The sequence below is a fragment of the Numida meleagris genome, chromosome 5 (genome assembly GCF_002078875.1).
Source record: "Numida meleagris isolate 19003 breed g44 Domestic line chromosome 5, NumMel1.0, whole genome shotgun sequence".
Lineage (NCBI taxonomy): Eukaryota > Metazoa > Chordata > Aves > Galliformes > Numididae > Numida > Numida meleagris.
Genome location: NC_034413.1, coordinates 3,334,295 through 3,349,979, shown reverse-complemented (window position 1 = coordinate 3,349,979; position 15,685 = coordinate 3,334,295). Strand labels below are relative to the sequence as shown.

Below are 15,685 nucleotides of genomic sequence, written 5' to 3'. Positions count from 1 at the left end.
CCCCCTCCTCCAAACAACTGAAGTTATCAGAGAGCTTGGGAAATATCTCCTCTCAATGCATGTGCTCAGCTCCCATTAACGCTAATGAGAGTTGTGTCCATGAAGAAAAGGGGCAGTCGCTTTGTCTGCAAAGTATTGGCTTTCATACCAAGTAGCTTGGCTCAAACTTGACCTACAATTTTAATTGGGATTTGAGACTTCGCCTAGGGACTGGATCCTCATTTCAAAACCCAAAGAGCACTGTATAGTGGCACATCCTCCTGCATTACTGTTTTTTCAGGATCATGGACTGATGCACCAAAACCCCATCAATTTCAGTAGCCACTCAGCGTGACAGTTGGTAGCAAGCTCTGCCATAAATGGTATTAAACATCATATACAACAGCTTATGTTATTGTGAAAGGCAAAAAAGATATTTTTGTTATTGCCTGAAGCCTGTCCATACACACTGTGCCAAAAGGAAGAACGTTTTAGCTATAATACTGACATTTATCACTTGTATCATGCAAACAGTCAAGAGATGTAGTTGTGGGATGGATACTCGAACACATGAGAAACACAATCTCAGACTCAAAATGCTTATAATCCCAACTGTATGAGTAACTTCAAAAATAAGCACACATAAAGTGATGGGGAAGGAGACTAGGAATGCACTCAGCACTGCGGGGCAGCAAACCACCCCTGGGCAGGGGCTTCCCACACCGGTGCTGTGGGATGGGCGATACTGAACCCCAAGGCACGGGGCTGCACCCCAGGCTCTGCAGGGCAGCATTTTTAGGGGAGGTGCAGAAGGTGAGGACATCTTCCCGCACATCGCCAAGGACCCGGGAGCGGAGATGAAAGAAATACGGGCAGAAGTTTCTGCTACTTACCCATAATGCCACAAGAGAAGAGGGTAGGTCCTTGACTCATCTTTGGAGTGTGCTGAAAACAACCAGAAAAACTATTCACTTCTGGCAGACTCGATCAATGCGTTAGAAACCGCCCGGCCTGCATCCTCGGCTCGGGCACCCGCGGCCCACTCGCACCATCCAAGGACAGCCAGGCCCCGAGCGTGCGGCCTCCTCTCCCGGCCTGCACGTCGTCCACCTTCCATCCTCTCTCAGCCAAATGGAGGTTAGCTACATGCTGTGGAGAGTCTGTGTTGGGGCCTGAGCTTGCAAATGAGCAATCCTGCAGCCATCCCTGCCTGCAGGACCCAACGGGCTGGGCAGTAGCTCTGGGCTGAGAGGGAGAAAAGCAGCGGAGGCTGAAGCTCCTCCAAGCTCATGCAGGCCTCCCATCTAGACACAGGGCAGCTTTGTGTTTTGTCTAAACATATAGTGTGTTTCTAAGGCACCCCAGCACTTTTCCTGAGGATTCTGCACTCAGATGGTGCCAACGTGCACTAAAAATAGGTAAAAATGCCATTATACGGGCACTAAATAAGCCCAGTTGGCTTTTTATGCTCTTTTTTTTTTTTCCCAGGAATTTTCCTCTTGACTGTGTATGACAAATCATCAGACTTCTAAAAATGGGCATGGACAGTTTTATATACAATAAATCAATATGTCATCTGGAGCCACATGCCATTTCAGCTATGTCTGCAAAAACACACTTTCATACTGATCGTCCTTTTGTTATCCCACAAAATATCCACATTCTGCTTCTGAAGTGTCTGTCCTGGCAACTCCATCCCATCTGAACAAGGCTTGACTTCATCTGAGCAAAGCACCAGCACACACTCCACATCCATCTGCACTACCATAGTTGTGTTTTATCCAGCATTAGGCCACTGCATTTGCACTTTCTCTCCTGATTCCTCTTCTATACGTTGCAAATAAAAATAATATAAGAATAACAAAAACAACATTGTACCAGCTGCTGGCAATCCAACAAAATGACCCCACTTCATATGCTGCCAATACTGAACGTAGAGGGATGTGGAGGCAGAAAGCAGGGATTTGTGCAGATGAGGAGAAGGGAAATAACAGTAGGTTACACTTTTTGGAGCATGTCTGGCTTTTTTAGGTGCAATAAAGAGATCTCTTTCTGCCAGGCCCCATCTTTTTAAGAGGCAGGCACAATGGATCAGGAGACAAGGAGGGCGTGCAGCTGTCTCTGAAGAGTGGCCAAAGTGGAGCCAACACAAACATGGAACAGCCCTAGGAAGAGCAGCATGCATCTGTGTGCCAGCCCCCAGAGCAGCAGGCTTTGTTCAGAGACAAAAGTGAACACCTGCAAATGAGGAAGGAAGAGGAACATCTCCAAATGATGTATGTCACATATTGAGCATAACTGCCGTAAATTTTATAAGAGCTCAGCCCAGCACCACGTTGCGATACAAACCAGCCAGCGAGCCCACCATGTTCCAGCAGGTGACAGTGCCTGCCACTCAGACACTCATTGCCTTTGAGTTTTGCTCTCACCCTTTCCCATGAAGCTAACAGAAAAACTCTTGCTCTCTTTGCTGGATCAGACTTCTTGTGAACATCTGCCTCAATTTAACTGCCCGGACAACCTGGCAATGCAAACCATGTAACTAGAACGGTTACTCCCTGTTGACACAGCATCAGCGCTGCAGCAGGCACTCAGCAAACAAGGGAGGGCAAAGTTTGGTGGTGTGGCTACGCAGCCCATCCCGCACAAGATGGAAGCTTCTGCTCTTTTCCTTCCTGCAGCCGAACCCCTCCACCCACACCCTGGGGTGCTCAGCACATGCTGCCCACACAGCCCACCCAGCAGCCTGCACTACCAACCCAGGAAGCCAGCCCACAGAGCTCTCCATCCTCAGTGAACTCAGGCATTCCCATTGCTTTTATGCTCCAAATGCCCATGTATGGCTGATCCTGCCAGATGCTTCCTGAGCATCCTTATCTGTGGCTCCCTGCACAGCACAGTTTTCTGTCCCCTTCCTTTCCAGACTGTGACCATTTGTCCTGCAGAACAGAGGTGCAAACCCCAACAGTCCCCCCTGAGCATTACCAGACAGCTCTGTGTTACCCTCCACCCCACCCTCATGCTGCCCCTTTCAGCATCATTCCCCATTTGCCGCCCCAATTTTTCTGTTACCTGCTTATTGGGTGCATTTGAGTTTGCATCCCTCCATGCTGCCAGCGAGACTGTTAGGTAACACAGCCCCGACCTCTCCATCTCCTACTTAATCCTGCTCCCCACTTGCTCATCCTCCTATTAATGACGAGCATCTGTTCACTCTGGGAAAAGCAACTTCTAGCCCGTGTTATTCACGGCGTCGACTTTATTTTTCTGACTGTTTATTCTATCGCGTGCTCAGTGAAATGCACATATGCAACAGCCACAGCACTCCAATCATTTATTCATCGCCCGCTCTTTGGATATTAACAAGCCCAGCAGAAACCAGTGGAGCACTAGCGAGAAAACCATCTCAAGCTCCAACCCTGCAGCGTGAAAAAGCATCCTGAAGCCACAGCAAAGCGATGGCGGCAGCAGAGTCGTGAAGCGCAACGTCGCAATGCTTACCAGCTCAGTCCTGCATGTTACAGAGTCAGCACCTTTGTTTTCCCGAGTTTTGGTTAAGATCATCACCATGGTAATGCAGTCCTGCGTCGGAGTCCATCAGAGTCCAGGCAAAGGTCTCCATCAGCCACGCTCTGGCCAAGCTCCCACTTCAGTGCATTTTCCCCCAAAAGGGCTGAGAGCAGCAGGGGCTGGGGCCGGCGGCTCCTGCGGGCACAAGGAAGAGGACGAGGTGTCAGGTGAGGTTTGAGGAGCTCTCCCTGGCCGGAGTGCGACGGGCAGGCACGGAGTGAAGGGGTTGCCCTAGGAGCAGGGCGAGGAGTATTTATTTTGGGCTCTTAAGCATTGCTGGCGTTCCTGGGCACCCGATTAGCTCGGAGGCGTTTCATGCAACAGCACTGGCAGGAGCTGTGGGGAGCACACAGTGTGCACGAGGCACGGCGGAGGAACAGGAGTGTTGCAGACAGATAAAGGCACAGCCCTCTGAATTCTGCTTTTTAAAAAAGGGAACCCATCGGCCCTGCATGGAGATACTGAGGCTTGGAAGCAAGGAATCGCTACAGCCACCGAGGCAATCCACTTGCCTGCAGACCCAGCAAGAACAGACGTCCTGCAGCCGAAGCCACTTCAGCATCATTACCCCTCTGAAACCCTTTGGATGTCCCATGTCACTCCAATAACTCCCTGATTCCTGCCTGCCCCATGCCATCCCAGTAACTCCCTGGTTCCTGGAAGAACCACGAGGAGCCCTTTGGACATGAAACGAGGCAAAGAGTTGTCTGCAAAGAAGGAGAGAACTGCCTGCCCACAAACCCTAGGTGTCACTCCCTGCCTCTTGATCCCTACTTATTTCCTTGGGAATTTGAGGCAGTAAATGCTGCGTTAGGGCCGCATGAGGAGCGCACAGAGGCACACGGACTGCAAGCACTTGCCCAACCCTGCTTCACCTCCTGGCATCCCTTCCCATGCACCCACCCCCACGCAAAAGCAGACAGATTGCAATTCAAATCTGATTATAGAAATCAGTGTTTTTCCCAAATCGCCCCTCTAATCCTGTTTCACTATTTTGTTGCCTTGCCGTTAACGCAAACAAACAAAAACACCATTTGCATGATCCGAAGAGCATGAAACACTTATCTTGTAACATGCAGTCAAAACCAAATTGCAGTACTTAAGGACAATATTCGAGAACACACTGCTAAGTATTAAACCTCATTACAAACTGATAAGGATTCTCTTTCCAGCTTGCAAATAATCTTTTTCATGTTTATTTGGATTAGAGGCCGCGATGGAGTTATGAGTAGCTCATTTAGAGGCCAGCTGGCTGGTAGAGAAATCACCTACTGTGTCTTGTGAGGACAAAGTTCAGCCAGAGTGCAAAGCCAGGATCGGGAATCAATACATTTTTCTAAGATTTACTGTTCCAGAAGGCACGTGGCACAGACTCCAGCTTCTTCTGGGCCACTGGATGCCTTATAATGTACAATTTACTATAAATTCACCATAAACCCTTGGGCAGCCCAACGACCACCCAATGGCACGAGCGCTGCCAAAGCCTCCAGTGTTACACAGCGGGATCTCCAAAGCCCTCGTGGTGCCCCAGTGACACGCACACGGCACCACAAAGCACCCCAGTCCTGCAGGCTCCTCTTCCTTCCCAGCATCACCGGGAATGCCACCGGGAATGGCACTAGGAATGCTCTTCCTGCAATTTCAGTTCCATTGGCGACCATGGCTGAGCCACAGACAGGACAGGGCTGCCCTTGAGGACGTCCGAGCCTGCATCTGCCAAAACAGAGCTGATATTGCTCAAGGAAACACCATCTGCTACAAGAGCCCTACGTGGGGCCCATAGCAGGGAGCAGCGAGCCCACTCCTGCTGCCGTGAGCCCCCTGGGTCACACCACACCACACCACACCAGCTCTGCACCATTCCTAGCCATGTCCATCACTGGTCCCTGCTTGGGACATGGGGACAAAGATGCTCACCCACGCCAGATTCGTGGTGCTTCGGAGGGCACCAAGGCCACCACTGGCGAGCAGCCGCAGGGGAAATCCAGATCAAACGAGCAGTCCCAGCAGCCAGCAAGCAGTTAAGCACGTTTTTTCATTAACAGGCTACGATTTCTCCACCAATAATTATCTTTCCCTAAGGTAATGATTAATACCACTGCAGCAGAGCACTACGCACACCCAGGCGTGGCGGTGAGCCCGGGCAGCAGCTCCCTGCCCCACTTGGGTGGCAGTGCTCTGCCCATTGCATCCCCCTGGGCACTGCCACCACGGCACTGTGCCACGGCCAAACAAAACTTCCCACCGCAATGCCCTGCCCCACCATGCTCCACCGGGGCTGTGGGGCAGCACCCATTCACACTGGTCTTCCTATGAACGGCATGCCATGAGCAGGAAACGGCCGGGTATTTATGGACCGGAGCTTTCCACGCATAGAGATGCTAATAAAAAGATGCTCTTCGGGGACCATTAATTATTTTAAGGAATGTATTTCCTCATTTGCAATCAGATAAAGGAACTATCTTCATCCTTCAGTCAAGGTTAAGTTTAGACTTGGGCCGCTGCCATGGTGTGACACAATCCAGGAGCTTTATTAACCCCCCAAAAGGCTGAAAACTCAATCTTTCAAGAACCCCTTTGGGCTTACTGGTTGCCTTAGCATCTCCTTCTGCAGCCAGGACTGCAGCGAGAGCATCTCCAACCACCACACCTAGAAACCTCTGCCCAGTGGGCACACAGACCTGCTTCTACAGGTGTCACTGATTTCATCTAGCAGCTCGGTCACAGAAGAGATATTAAAGCAGATCTAGAGTTTCCTACGGCTTATTCTGCAACGTAAGGCTAAATTGCTGTTGCTACCATCAAATTACCATCCAACAATTCTTGTTGCACACGTCATTCCACCAAGGCCCACATACACATTTTCTGAGGGCAGTGCATTGCAGAGCACAGCAAGGGGCACCCACACCCCAAACCCCCCCAGCCATGTCCCCACTTACTCTGTGAACGGATGGAGAGCTGCTATTACTATTTTTGCCTTAGATTTGCTACCAGCTGGAAGGAATGAAACCTAGACATTTTTACCATTTCACTGTATCACTATTATGACTACAGTCACAACAATACTGTGCTTCCTTTCTGTTCTTAGAGTTGCTCAAACCGTGAATCTCTGTTTCTCACCCTCAAAGCCTCCTATCATCACCACACCCTTACCGCCAGCAAGAAGAGGGCAAGACTCTTCTTAACCCAAATTACAACACATTAGAGTTGGAGGATTGAACTTGCATCCGTGGACCGAAAAAGTAATGCCAACATCAGTGCTACGGCCACAATCATAGAACCGTTTGAGTTGGAAGGGATCTCTAAAGGCTGTCTGATCCCACTCCCTGCAATGCACAGGGACACCCACAGCTCCACAGGTGCTCAGAGCCCATCCCCTGACCTTGGGTGTCTGCAGGATGGGGCACCACCACCTCTCTGGGCAGCCCGTGCAGTGCCTCACTGCCCTTATTATAAAAAACTTCTTCCTTATATCCAGTCTAAATCTCTCCTCTTTTAGTTTGAAACCATTTCCCCTTGTCCTACTGCAACAGTACAAGGGGAAACTAATGATCCCTGTGCACACTCCCCTCCTGATATGCAGATCCTAATTTCTTCATGCAAAGCCCCAGCAACACTTGGGGCCCTGCACAACACAGCTCTCCCAACATCTGCAAATGACTTAAGAATTGGGGACAACCAAAAACCTTCCTGAAGGTTTGGCTGGGACAACCGGTGTGTTTTGAAAAAGCAGAATTAAAGCTCTAAATAGCATACAAAAAAGCTGCCTCGTCAGGGGATGGCGTCCAATCCTTGGACAAGTCTTTGCGTGGTGGAGCTGCCTGTCTGTCCACAGAACACCATTCCATTCAGGTATGTCAGGGCTCCACATCTGCCTCACCGCACTTCAGACAATACCAAGAGGTGCATTTTCAACTCGTTGATTTTTTGTGTTACGAGTTTGGAAGAAGTCCTTGCAGGCTGATATTTGCACAGGGCCAGGCACGGGCTCACTTCCACATCGGACTCCCGCAGCCAAGCTGCACAGTGCTCACTGCTCTGTACCATTAGTGAACACTGCCTTTATTTACGAGATTAAAACCTCCAATAAATGCGAGTAAATACCCCCGTCCGCAATGGAACCCCAGAAAAAAGAAAGAAAAGTCACAACCAGGAGGCTCACCGCGGCAGCACCCATCTCAAGGAGCCACGTTAGGAACGCACAACCTGACCGTGAGCCACCGTAAATCAGAGGATCACAGAATATCCCGAGCTGGAAGTGACCCACAAGGATCACCCAGTCCAACTCTTGGCACAACCAGGTCCATCAACATGGCCCATGGTGGGCAACCCAACCAGGAGCCCCAGATGTACCAGGGTGCTGCCCAACGCCATAAATACACTGCTCTGCAAATAAAAAGTCTCCTTCCATCCGACCCCTGCTTCCAAGTGCTCCGTGAAGGACCCTGCCTCAAGGTGATGCTGAAACCACATCAAGTCCTGCTATCCCGAGCCCAAAGCCACGCATCCAACAGGGAGAGCCCGAAATCCAAAGTGCTCACCCCCCAAAAAATCAGCGATTAAGGAAAATTGCACACCATCTAGTTCAGTAAAGAAACATCAGTTTTATTGCCCCCTTGCTCTTACGGAATAGGAGTGGCAGGGGAAAGACTCCCTCACAAACAAACGGCGGAAAGGGACGGAGAGAAAAGACAGGGCAGGGTCAGAGGTGCTTTGTCTCAACATCTCAGCTTGAAGAAAGCGGCGGCTGGCTGTGACTTTGCCTTTTCCTCCCTGGCAACTGAAAAGGAAAAGAAGAGAGCAAAATTAGTCATTGCAAAGAGCAAACAAGAGGTGCAAAACAGGGGACTGCTGGCACAGAGGGGGCAACTGGATGCGCACAGCGACTGCACGGGGTCCAGTCTGCTGCATGGATCTCATGCACGACAGCAATTAAAGGCAAGAGGAGCCATCCTCAGGTCCCAGCCACTTTGGTAGGAAATACCACCAGTAATTCTGCATGGTGCCACATGGGCCGTTTAGACATACCCCCTAAAGGATGCCCCATCCCTGGAGGTGCCCAAGGCCAGGTTGGATGGGGCCTGGGCAGCCTGAGCTGGTGCCTGATTTAGGGGGTGGCAGCCATGCCCAGAGCAGGGGGCTGGAACAGGATGATCTTTGAGGTCCCTTCCAACCCAAGCCATCCTATGATTCTATGACAGTATTCTATGATGATTTTCATCAGTAAAAGGACTGTAAAAATGGCACATTCTCTTTGAGAAAAACCTTCAACCGTTGCCTAATTGCTTATTAGGGGTCTGCTTCTTATTCTGAGCAATATTTCCTAGCGAGCCCAGGGAGCTAGAGCAATGGCAGTCTACGGAGAAGAGCAGCTGAAGCTGCACCACAGCCCAGCCTGCCAGTCCGAAGAACCAGCTCACCTTTCGATGTCTGTATTTTTCCAATTGTGAGATTTATGACAAGAATTTGCAATGGTCTGTGAGACACTGTGAGTGTTGGCCACGCTCCCAAAAGTTGAGGAATTGCTGAATTGAGAATTGCTTTAGCTGCTTAACCTTAACAACCAGGGATGCTGAACAAGGCAGCAGAGCCCAGGTTTACTTTTAATTACTGCTTGGAGTACACTGCTCTAGAAAACAGAAACAAATAAACCCCTTCTTGTTTCTTCCTCACACTGTCTTCCCATATCCAACCTGAAACGTCTGGGTCAGAGATGGTAAACAAGGCCTCACCATGCCATTTTTACAGAACCACTTCTCAAACGTGAACGATTTCAGGCGCCATGTAAACCCATCTCAATACCTACCTCTGCAGCACGACGTCCACCTACTTACAGCCAGATGTCAAAGCTCCGGGGTGACAAACCTCCAAGGTTGTTGGCCAGCCTTGCTTTGCTTGCTCCAGAGGCCCTGGGTTTCAACATCAACTGCAACTGTGGCAACCAGAGAACCATGGCACGGCCAAGTGCTAGTGAGAGCTTGGGCATCTCGCAGGGTCTTGTAGGGAATCTTGGAACACAAGCATCATTCTCAGACTTGGGTACCATCAGCAAGGCAGATTTCTCCCTTTTTCAAGGCTGAGCTGGAAGAACTGATTGAGGCTGGTGGGCCCTGAAGAACCAGGGTGATGGAAGTGTCTGGATTTAAAGCAGGGAAATACTGGATGTACATGCAACGATGAGGGAGAACAGACAGACTTTTTGAGATCTTCTCCTCCTGCTCCATTCTTACGGGTAAAAGCTCTAAGACTGCAGAGCCTCCAGCAGAAAAGCAATCGCTCAGGATATTCCAAAAATTCAATTAGGCAGACAATATTTTCGGAGTTTGGAACGCTTTCAGCTGGCAGTCTCTGGGCCTACAACTTGCATCACCTGTGACCAGCCCATAAAGCAGGAAGAACCACAGGGCCAGCGATGCCACCGCTGCAGTCACACTTCACCATGGTCCCCATTGGACCATCGTCCCTCTGCCCTCGAGCAGTCTCTGGGACATCATTCCTCAGCTGGGAAAAAGCTTTCACAGAGCTCGCTGGCTCCTGGAAAACGAACCTTTACCCATCCTCCCAGCAACCAACGGGCACGCTGCAGTGAAATGTCAGTGGCAAGGAACGGACAAAGGAAGGAGGCCAGGAAACCTTCGCCCGCACGTGGCCGCTGCCAGCTCGCCTCTCCGGCACGCTGGGAATGAATTTCCCAGCCCTGCATCGTACATAAATCTCCTTAACGCACGGGGAGCCAAACATCTGCGAGTTGTCTGAATTAGCGTGCATTTGGCAGACCGAACAGCAAACTTGCATCGCCCCGCAGCCTTCGGATTTCTTGTTTTTCCTCGGGTTCATTAAATACACCACAATCTGTTAGCAGAAGACGGCTCCTACGTGCGCGGGCTGCCAAGGAGCCGATCTGGGGAGCACATCCCACGGCAGCCTCAGCACTGCTGGTTCCAGGAAGGAGAGTCACAGAATCATAGGATGGCTTGGGTTGGAAGGGACCTCAAAGATCATCCAGTCCCAACCCCTCGCTGTGGGCACGGCTGCCAACCACTAAATAAGGCACTAAACCAGGTTGCCCAGGGTCTCATTTAACCTGGCCTCAAACACCTCCAGGGATGGGGCATCCACAACCTCTCTGGGCAGGGCTGGGCTCTCCCCTGGGAGCCGGGCTCTGCTGGGGTCACCCATCCCCATGGGCAGACCCATGGGCACAGGACATCCCCATTGATGCGGGATGTTGAGCATTTCCCACTGCAGAGCCCCAAAGCACCAACATAAAGGCGGGATGGTCACATTTTGTGACGTGGAACAGGGCTGGATGCTTTGCCACCCCTCAAAGGGAGCCTTTCTGCAGGAGGAAGGAGGCAAAGCAAACACCAGCTATTGGCATTTGCTCATTTCATCAAAGCCAAGCAGCACCTGAACGCTCCCGACAGCATTTCCAGGGAGCCATTCATGAGAGCTGGGACTTGGGGTCCAGCCGGTGTTTTTAATATCTCAGGGAGACATTCACAAAGCTGAAATAATACCCATCTGTTACTCCAGCACACGCTCAGTTCCCATAAGGTGTCAGCAGCACGTATAGCCCAAACCTGGCGCAGCTCCGGCTCCTGCACGGTCCTGCTGGATGGAGCAGGATGCTGTGGGCCTGGCAGTGTGGGGTGGGATGCTCCCCACTACTGCTGGCACTAGAGAAGCCCCAATCCCTCTGCCTGTCTCTGAGGAAATAGAAAGGACGGCCCAGCAGCAAATGGAAACAAAAGCCACGTCTGGCGGTGTTTGAGCTGGCACCAACGCCAGCCAACGGGACGGGTGCTACTCCCATCCCACCAGGTGCCAAGTCATTTACGACAGCGTGAACACGCAGTAAAGGGAAAAAATATATATTCCTTTTTCCTCCCAGAGCCTCCAGTAGCTGGACACTCTTCACACATCCCCTTTCCTCCCACCCTACAGGCATAAATCAGGAGGAAAGGCAATGCCCCTGTGCCCTAAGGACTGGTGGTGGTAGGGACCACGCGGCCCCTTCCCCATCCCGTGTTGGCTCCCTGGCTGGCAGGAAGGCGCTGGGCCAGGAGTTTTGTCAGCATGCAAATGGGAATGGTTGCCTGGTACAAATGGGGCATCTCATGGAGAAATACACGCTGCCACGCTCCGGAGCAAAGGGACTAACGGCTCCTGGAATATGGCACAGACCCCAGCATCACACCACCACCTTCAAACGCATGAGACTGCAATTTAACGTGAAGTTCTGTCTTTTGGATGATGTTTTTTCACATTTTCAAACTTTCCGTGGTAACTCCTCTTCTTCACCCCCCTCCTCTGCTCTCCTTCCTTTTTGGGGAAGATGCTCCTTCTGGCATCGACAGTTGGAGAAACAGAAACAGGAGCAGAAGTGCCCAAAGAAGCAAATCAGTGGATAGCAGAGAGGTAGAAAATAAAATACAGGGGGTTTAGACAACGGGAATAATAAAATGTCCCCCTCACAGCGGAAGGGACATCAGAAATGATGCAGAAAAGGGACAGCCAATGGATATTTTAGTGCTGCGTGCAGGAGAAAGCAGAAGCATGGCCGCGCCTGTCGCCAGCAGTAAGCCGGGGTGATGTTAAGCAGCAGGCACTAAATATAGAGCTTTCTTAAACACTGGCTCCAAATAATTTACACCTTCAGCCTTCACGGGGCCACGCCACGGCTCCCACGGCGCAGCCGGGGACTTCCAGTGAAGTTTGCAATGTTTGACTCATCCCAGTAGGGGGGAGGAACGGCACAGAGCGGCCCTTCCCAACCCCTTCCCAAAGCCAACGATTCACATAAGACCTGCAGGGGAAAAGCAGTTTTCTATCCACCAGCAGCACAACCTACGTGGAAGCTGGAGCGTGGGTGGCTCGGTGCCCCAATGAAGCCACCGGGAACTGCAAATCTTCATTACCCGCGATGCTTTCGCCTTGAGAAGCACCAGCCACCACACTGCACTTCAATTATCACACAACTGATGGGCCAATAAGGAGATAATCTTCTCTCTGAACTAGCAGAGAAGCTACAAAAAGCGAATGCGGATCCTCGGTAACGCTCTCTGTATCTTCATAATTGTAATGGATATTCCATTTTTCCGTACGATAATAGCTTGTGGCATCTATTTCATAGAATTAAAACTCATCCCTTCAAAAATATGACACGATATTCGCTTGTAAAGGCTGGGACAAAACAAGCGTGCCATAATAGGATCAGGAACACATTCCTGAAGTCATCTCGTGGCGTGCACAACTATTCCCCAGCACGCCCCGAGGCCGTCTGCAGCGACGTTAAGGTTAGCACACAAACGCCAACCCCATCACGTCCACCGCTAACGTCACCTTCCCACTTAGGAGTTTTGCTCCTTTCTGGGCTGGCTTGGAGCAGGTTTTCCAGCTGCCGGAGCACGGTTTGCCAGTTTTCACATGTTACACAGCCTGGGAGCTGGAGCGATGCAGGAGAGCAGCCACGGAGCCAAACCCTCCGGTCCCACTCGTACTGCACGGCCGAGCCCCGAGCTTTGGCTGCTGAATGCAAAACCCCATGAGCACGGGCACGATGCAGCCCAGGGGAACGCCTCGCGGGGTACAGAGCAGCGATACCACCGATGCTGCTACATTTAATCCTCTGAAAACAAAAACCGTGACCAAGTCTCCCTTGGGGTTATTCTCTTTAATATTTTGTGGAGTTGGAGGCGTGGAGACCTCAACCCAACCCCTTCCCCAGAACACTTTTTTTTTTTTTTTTTACACTCTCCCATCCATCTCTTAAACTAACATCCAATTACGTGTTTACAAATTCAAACGGGAGCAGGTACCAGCACACCTGCTGCCCAGGGACCTGCACAGGTTTGGGGGCTCTTGCAGAAGCTCAGTGCCACGCGGTGATTTCCTTCACCAAGTTTCAATCGAAACTCCTAACGTTACCAAATCTTACTCATTTTGCATATCTGTCCCTGGAGATGGTCCAGACCTGTGGGCACCGGGCACTGAGGGACATGGGCATGGTGGGATGGGTTGGGCTTGGGGATCTCCGAGGGCTTTTCCAACCTGAATGATTCTATCTGACATCGTGTGAATCCAGCCTATCAAATATTAAGAGGCTTCACAAGCCATGGATCAGCTCCCCAAAACCAAGAGCAATGCCATGTGTCAATTAATTCATGATGCTGCTTTTCAATTTTCAATACAGGCTGATGATGGAAGATTTACATGTCCCCAGCCCGTGCTATCAGAGCTCGCACCAGCGGAACAAGCCCTGGCTGGGGAAGTGGGTCTCTCCAAAGGCAGCCAACCCATCAGATCTGGAGAAACAAAACAGCCCAGGGACCTCTGGTCACTGCCCCAGAGCCACGTTCTGCACTGCTGGCTGAGCACCGGCAGCCGGGCTGTGAATGCAGGCTTGGAGAGTGACCTTGGAAAAGCAAAGTCCTTTCTCATAAACACGGCACACTGATAGAGCACAGAGCCAGAGCTCTGGGGTCAAGCAGCACAAAGCCCAACAAGGCAGTGCAGGCACAGGGCTGCACCCCATCACCACTGGTGGAACACCGTGGCTTCGGGAATGCGGAGAGCATCAGGGGATGGAAGAAAAGGGTGAAAAACGGCACCAAAGGAGGGGATTAGGTGTCTCCCTGCAACACCTGATAGCATCTCTCCGCCTGCAGTACTTGTCATGCACAGGTCACTTCGTACCCATGCTAATAAGCGCAGTTTGTAATCACCACTCGCTGCCTAAGCTGGAATTCACCCGAATATGGGGGAACTGGGGCAGGGTTTCCCTCCTGTCTGCATAGCCGGGTGCTGGGGAGGGTTCCATGGTCCATCAGATCTCACTAAAGGAGCCCTGAGACCATCATGGTGGAAAACCCCCTCCTCTCGTGGGCTGGGCTCTCCCAGGGCTGCGAGCATCGCTGCTCTGCTGCCAATTAGCACTCATTAGGAGCGCTTCCAGCTCCTGCCAGCCCTGCAATTGGGGGGCGGGGAGAAGGAACACATCCACTCCACGCTCCTCAGCCTGGGGTGTCCCCTCCTTTAGCTGGGATTTTGCAAGGAAAGAAGAAATCACATCTGTCCCAATGACGAGCAAGAAAAAGAGCCAAACCGTATCCAATATTACTAGAAAGAAAAATAAGGAGGAACATAAATCCCATAACTACGTTTACCTACTGGCATATTTACGCACACACAGTTATTTGTCCATGCATCCACACTTGAGAATCAGCCTCAATCAGCGCTGGATCCGTGTCACAGTCCGCACCACTCCCGTACCCAAGAACCCCGACCTCACCCACGGATGCTCTTCGTGGATTCACCCCGGGTTTACGTGCAAAGCAACGCTTCGGACGGGGCAGGCTGAGCCCCCCGCAGCAGCTCTCTGCTCCGACACGACCCTCCCCGCTCCGCATCCACCCCGGAGGGGACGGAGCCTGGACGCGACGGTCCCAGCCCGCGGGGATCCTCACTCAGACGGGGTCCGGCGTCGCGGAGCGGTGCCGGGGCTCAGCGCGTTGCGGCTCGGGGACGCGGGAGGGATGCTCCCGACCGCGGGCTTCGCACCGCCCGCCTTCCCCCCGGCTCGGGGCTACCCGGGCAGCCCGAGGGTAGTTCTAACCTGTCAAAAAGGCGCTTCGGGGACGGACAAGGAAAGCGGGCGCATCTGCTCGCGGTTACGAACTGCAGCTCGGTCTGTTTCATAACCAATTACGCTCAGTTTGGACTCAGCGCGTTTCCTCGGGGGTGGGTGCGCTGCCAAGTGTCAGCGGAGCACGCACGGCTCCCACCCAGCAGCGAGCCCCGAGGCCCGGCACCCCGCACGCAGCCCCGCAGCGGGACCGGGGGCGGCACCCCCCGCGCTGACACCGCGCCGAGCATCGCTCCGGGCCCGCAGAGAGCAAAGCACGTGTCCGGGAGCTGCGGGGGTGGGGGTGGCGAACGCTCGCTCGGGGAACGCGAAACTTGCGAGAACGACCTGCCCCCCCCCCGCCCCCAACCCGGGGCTGAGCTCCCGCATCCCCCCCCAACCCGGGGCTGCCCGCAGCGCTCTCCGCCGCCGCCCTTTGTCCGCCGCTCCCGGGACGGCGCTGCGTGCCCCCCCCGGGCTGACAGCGCGGCGCAGCCCCGCCCGGCGCGG

General features: G+C 52.3%; 1 protein-coding gene across 7 annotated transcripts in view; it reads right to left on the bottom strand.

Annotated features, from left to right (window-relative positions):
• The window catches only part of FAM53B (family with sequence similarity 53 member B), a 39,565-nt gene that overhangs the window by 23,738 nt on the left and 142 nt on the right, over positions 1 to 15,685 (bottom strand). The window contains exons 1-4 of one of the 7 annotated variants that reach the window (XM_021399500.1): positions 9,356 to 15,571; positions 8,176 to 8,329; positions 3,481 to 3,684; positions 873 to 924 (exon numbers count right to left, since the gene is read on the bottom strand). In XM_021399500.1, coding sequence (XP_021255175.1) covers positions 873 to 924; positions 3,481 to 3,549 — 121 coding nt within the window. In that variant the 5' untranslated portion in view covers positions 3,550 to 3,684; positions 8,176 to 8,329; positions 9,356 to 15,571. Of the gene's footprint in view, positions 1 to 872; positions 925 to 3,480; positions 3,685 to 8,175; positions 15,572 to 15,685 lie in introns of those variants that run through there. The other 6 variants (XM_021399501.1, XM_021399504.1, XM_021399505.1 and 3 more) reach the window with 6 other exon arrangements.